The sequence below is a fragment of the Prunus avium genome, chromosome 8, assembly GCF_965620075.1.
Source record: "Prunus avium chromosome 8, drPruAviu1.hap1.1, whole genome shotgun sequence".
NCBI lineage: Eukaryota > Viridiplantae > Streptophyta > Magnoliopsida > Rosales > Rosaceae > Prunus > Prunus avium.
Window position 1 is genome coordinate 5,582,409 of NC_142291.1, and position 5,182 is coordinate 5,587,590.

Genomic DNA, 5,182 nt, shown 5'->3' on the forward strand with positions numbered 1-5,182 from the left:
CCAAAAGAACAAAACAGTCCACGTGCTACCATAGTGGACAAACTGGTCCACTTTATAAATATGGACGTGATACATGTATTGTTTGGGATTAAAATTGAAGCAATTTACGAAGATTACCACTGCCCAAATTTACCCAAAAACAATGGTTTATGCCAAAAGGCACCATTAAATAGTAGGAGACGTGTCTGTAGCCCCGCGTGACGCGTAACCAACAAAGTGGGGCCAACCCATCCACAACAGCCGTAAAGCAAAGAAAAAGCACGGCCACATCCCCCCATATGAGAAAGTCAGAGACAAAGACGACATCGAATGCCACGTCATCACCACACGTGCAAATTCACTTCCTTAACCGCTACGAACTAAAAACGCACCGCTTCACTTCACTCTCTCTCCGTATATAAGCCACTCGTCGTCTCATTCCAAGCCCTCTCTCTCCTCCTCTCTCTTCCAGAGAAGAAGAAAACAGAAAAGAAGGAACAATAAAAAAAATAAAAAAAAATCCCTCGAAAATAAATTTTCCATATTCCTCCGAAAAATTAAATTCATTCCATATATAGAGCAAGAGAAACCCTACTCACCACTCTAAATACAATCGCTCGCAAACCCTAACCCTATACCTATTTTTCGATTTTTTTTCCTAATTTTTTAATTTATTTAATTATTTTTTGCAATGGCGGATGCGGTATCGGCACCGGCGGCTCAACCCGTATCCCCGGCGGCGCAACAGCCACCTGTGGCGGCTCCGGCCCCGACTCCGGCGGGTTTCGGCAACGTGTCGTTGTACGTGGGCGATCTGGACCCCACTGTCAACGAGGCGCAGCTGATCGATCTGTTCGGCCAAGTGGGCGGCGTCGTTTCGGTTAGGGTTTGTAGGGATCAGAGCCGAATGCAATCGCTCGGCTACGCCTACGTCAATTATAGCAATACGCAAGAGGGTTCGTATTTTCCACAAATTGCTTTTTGATCATATGTGCTCTGTTTTCTGATTTTTGTAATTTTGTAATTTTGTATTTGGTGAATCTCATTAGTTTATTATTAGTATTTGTTTTTTGTTTTTATCGATGTGTTTGGGATTTTTGTTGGAATAATGAAAATGGTTCTGTGATCGCATTGTTTATTTTGGCCATTATAAAAATGCAGACTTTTGAAAATACTATTTTATTTTGTCCTTTCTTGGTTGCTACGCAACAGAGGAAGGAAGCATTGGTAAACAGAGTGGTGCAGGAAAAACAGAGTGTTTGGCTTTTTTAAGGATTTAATGGATTCTGAATCTGTTGTGCACTTGTATATTACTAATGTAATTATTGAAAATATTAATGTCGACCATGTTTATAAAAGAAATTATTTCTGTCTGGGAATTAATATGTGTAATGTTGGCTTTATTTGGTTTCAAGTTTGCGTTGTATGCCTCGTTTTTAGTTCACCGTCTTTCTGTTTCTGTGTTTTATTTTTAGTTCTGCAATGGACTAACTTGATAGGGAATTCATCGATGCTTTGTTAATTTTATTTTAAGGAATATACTGAATGTGCCTATGCAAGCACATTTATGTGTTATATTGTGCAATTGAGAATGGAATACTTAGCGAAGAGCTTTAGCAATTGCAGTACTTGTTATTTGTTTATCTGTGATGTATGAAATTTCTAGTTCCTGACTTTGATTTTGATTTTCAACTTTTGCAGCTGCTAATGCCCTGGAGATTTTGAATTTCGCTCCTATCAATGGGAAACCCATTAGGATTATGTATTCCCATCGTGATCCAAGTATTCGGAAGAGCGGAAGGGCAAATGTCTTTATCAAGAACCTGGACAAATCTATTGATAACAAGGCGTTGCTTGACACTTTTGCTTCCTTTGGCACTGTACTTTCTTGCAAGGTTGCAATTGATGGCCATGGTCAATCGAAAGGGTATGGTTTTGTACAGTATGACAAGGACGAATCTGCACAGCAAGCAATCAAACGGCTGAATTCAATGCTGATAAATGGTAAACAGGTGTATGTTGGACTGTTTCAAAGAGGCCAGGAAAGGAATCGGCCAAATGGATCACCACATTTCACTAATGTTTATGTGAAAAATTTGTCTGAGACAACTACAGATGACGACCTCAAGAAACTTTTTGCCGAGCATGGTAACATAACTAGTGCAGTTGTTATGAGGGATGCTGCTGGAAAGTCTCGATGTTTTGGTTTTGTTAACTTCGAGAAGCCAGACGCAGCAGCTGCTGCAATTGATAAGTTGAATGGGACCACCTTTAGTGGTGACAAGGTTTTGTTTGTTGGGAGGGCTCAAAGGAAATCAGAGAGGGAGGCGGAGTTGAGAGCTAAGTTTGAACAGGAAAGACTCAGTAGATTTGAGAAGCTACAAGGTGCTAACTTATATCTGAAAAATCTTGATGACACAATAACTGATGAAAAACTAAAGGAGCTATTTTCTGAATTTGGAACAATAACATCATGCAAGGTAATCTTATTTCAACTGTACTACTGGTTTGTTTTTCCTGCTTATATCTCCTTTGCAGGTTTTTTTTAAACATTAGCTACAGTTATCATTTGGAACCTCAAGGTAACCAAGATTTTAAAAAAAACGAAGCATTGTTAATTTTCTTTATTTTTTCAAGGTCATGCTTGATCACCAAGGGACAAGCAAGGGTTCTGGATTTGTTGCCTTCTCTACTCCAGAGGAAGCCAATAAAGCTGTAAGCTATTGATATGTTAAATCCTTGGCATATTCCATAATGCACCTTTTGCCCCCCTTTTTGTGTGTGTTATGTATGCATGCATAATATCTCTTTTTCCCTTCTTCAGTTGACTGAAATGAATGGTAAGATGCTTGGACGGAAGCCACTGTACGTTGCTGTAGCCCAACGCAAAGAAGAGAGAAAGGCTCGATTACAGGTAGTTTTCTTAATTGGTTTTTGGAAACTGTAATCTCTTGGTAATATTGGATTATGCATGTAGGTTCTCATGAGGACTTTTAACTGTGTAATTTTACATGCCACCAATATGTAGTATTGCTGTATAGTTTCAAGGCTTTTGATTACCAAGGAAATGTGGGTGTGTATGTACTTATTGAGTCTGATAGTATTTTACATTTAGTGTGTGCTTTATAGAAAGAGTTGGTTTCCTTTTCTGCAGCTGGTTAATTCCAATTTACAGTGCAGGAATGCCATCCTATGTCTAGCTGTTTTGTTCAGGACTAGAAGTCCGTTGATTTAGTCTGAGCATTTACATTTTTTTTTCTACTAGCTCTGGTGAACCCAGATATTGGTCAGTCTGCATGGGTTCTCTTCTTATTTTGCTTCTCGGTTGTCACTCATTCTCATTATTCCAACGAAGCATTACAAAGGTGACCTTTCTCATTTGTTTCAGGCACGCTTTGCCCAAATCCGAGCACCAGGTGGAATGACACCATTGCCATCGGGAATTCCTGGATATCATCCTGGGGCACCTAGGCTTGCCCCTCAACAACTTTATTTTGGTCAAGGTACTCCTGGCCTTCTTCCCCCACAGCCTGCAGGTTATGGCTTCCAGCAGCAGCTCTTGCCTGGTATGCGCCCAGGTGTTGCTCCAAACTTTATTATGCCATACCACCTTCAGAGGCAAGGTCAACATGGGCAGCGAATGGGGGTACGGCGAGGTGGGAACTTTCAACAGGTGCAGCAGCAGCAGCAGCAGGTGCAATAATTTCCTGATTTAGCTTAGCAGCCATCAATGTTATGTGTTTGCGTAATTTAAGTATAATGACAGTATTATGTGAGTTAGCAATAGGTATAACGATGCCACCTGCTCCATTGCCATTATTAACTTTATTTTGAAATTTCACTCTGGGTGTGCTATTACTTTTCTGTTTTTTTCTTTCAGCTACTGCACCGTAACTCCAACCAAGGCTTGAGATACATGGGTAATGCACGGAATGGAGTGGATCCATCTGTCGCTCCTCAAGGTCTTGTGGGTCCAGTAATGCCTTTGCCCTTTGATGGTTCAGGGATGCCTGTGACTCCTAATGATAGCCAGCGTTCTGGGCCGTTGCCGATGTCAACACTTGCTTCAGCTTTAGCTTCTGCTACCCCAGAGAATCAGCGCTTGGTATGTTTTTTGTCCCTCTTATTATGCGCACAACTTATATTGATATTCCGTTTTTAAGGGTTGTGCATGATTTTATTCTAGACTTCTAGAGGGAAAGGAGAACACAAGAACAATATAATTGAAGTTATTCCACTGTCTTAAAACTTGCAGATGCTGGGTGAGCAGCTATATCCACTTGTTGAGCGTATTGAGCCGGAACACACTGCTAAGGTGACCGGGATGTTGCTGGAGATGGACCAAACGGAGGTTCTCCATCTTATTGAGTCTCCGGATGCCTTAAAGGATAAGGTAGCTGAGGCAATGGATGTCCTTCGTAAAGCTGCAACGAAGTCTGAAGTTGCTGATCAGCTTAACTCGTTGGATCTCAACGAGTGAATCTCTCCTTATTCATCACTAATTTTGCGCACTGGGTCCCTTTTTCGCTGGCCCAAATGACTTGCCAATTTTTTTGTGGACAAAAATGACTTGCCATTAGTACTGGGATTTTTAAGACAAGAATATTTTGCTACGATCTGGTTTATTTTGCCGGGTTTTATTTTATGTGGCAACTCAAATGCCTGAAACTTTTACGTTTTTAACTTTGCAGACCTAAGGTTGCTAGGATTTTGATCGGCATCTTTCATTTTTTATGGACTTATTATGACATTTTTCTATTTAGGATTTGATTTGAGATTTTTGCTGGATTATATTTCTCTCTCTCTCTCTCTCTCTCTCTCTCACACACACACATTTTTCTTTATTTGTTGTATAGTACGGTTTTGGGATGGAAGATTTTGCCCTATTTGATCCCTTGCGACTTAATTGAAGTATTTGCAAAATTTATGTTGTGCCTACCAGGTTTAAAGCATAGTTGAGACAAACTGTGTTCCTTCACTTTTGGTCTGAGTAATGGGATTTCCTAATAATCACTTTAAAGCATCTCCAAGGGAGTATGCAAAAGCCTAGCCACATCAGCATTTTCCTCATCCAAGTAGGCAAAATATGTATATTCCCCTCAACAAGGTAATGTTGCCTACTTCAAAATGAATAGGTATATTGAGTACTACTTACTTTTTATCCTAAAATATAATATCATATCTCTCACCTACTTTTGTGTGA

The 5,182-nt window shown here is 40.1% G+C and overlaps 1 protein-coding gene across 1 annotated transcript; it reads left to right on the plus strand.

The window, feature by feature from the left end:
* Nucleotides 1-425: 425 nt before the first annotated feature.
* LOC110765310 (polyadenylate-binding protein 3-like) lies at nt 426-4,770 on the plus strand. Its single transcript, XM_021968398.2, has 7 exons — nt 426-935; nt 1,681-2,459; nt 2,617-2,694; nt 2,804-2,893; nt 3,368-3,673; nt 3,860-4,084; nt 4,235-4,770. Exons 1-7 carry the CDS (start codon nt 671-673, stop codon nt 4,457-4,459), a joined length of 1,968 nt encoding a protein of 655 aa, XP_021824090.2. The 5' UTR covers nt 426-670; the 3' UTR covers nt 4,460-4,770.
* The last annotated feature ends 412 nt before the right edge of the window (nt 4,771-5,182 follow it).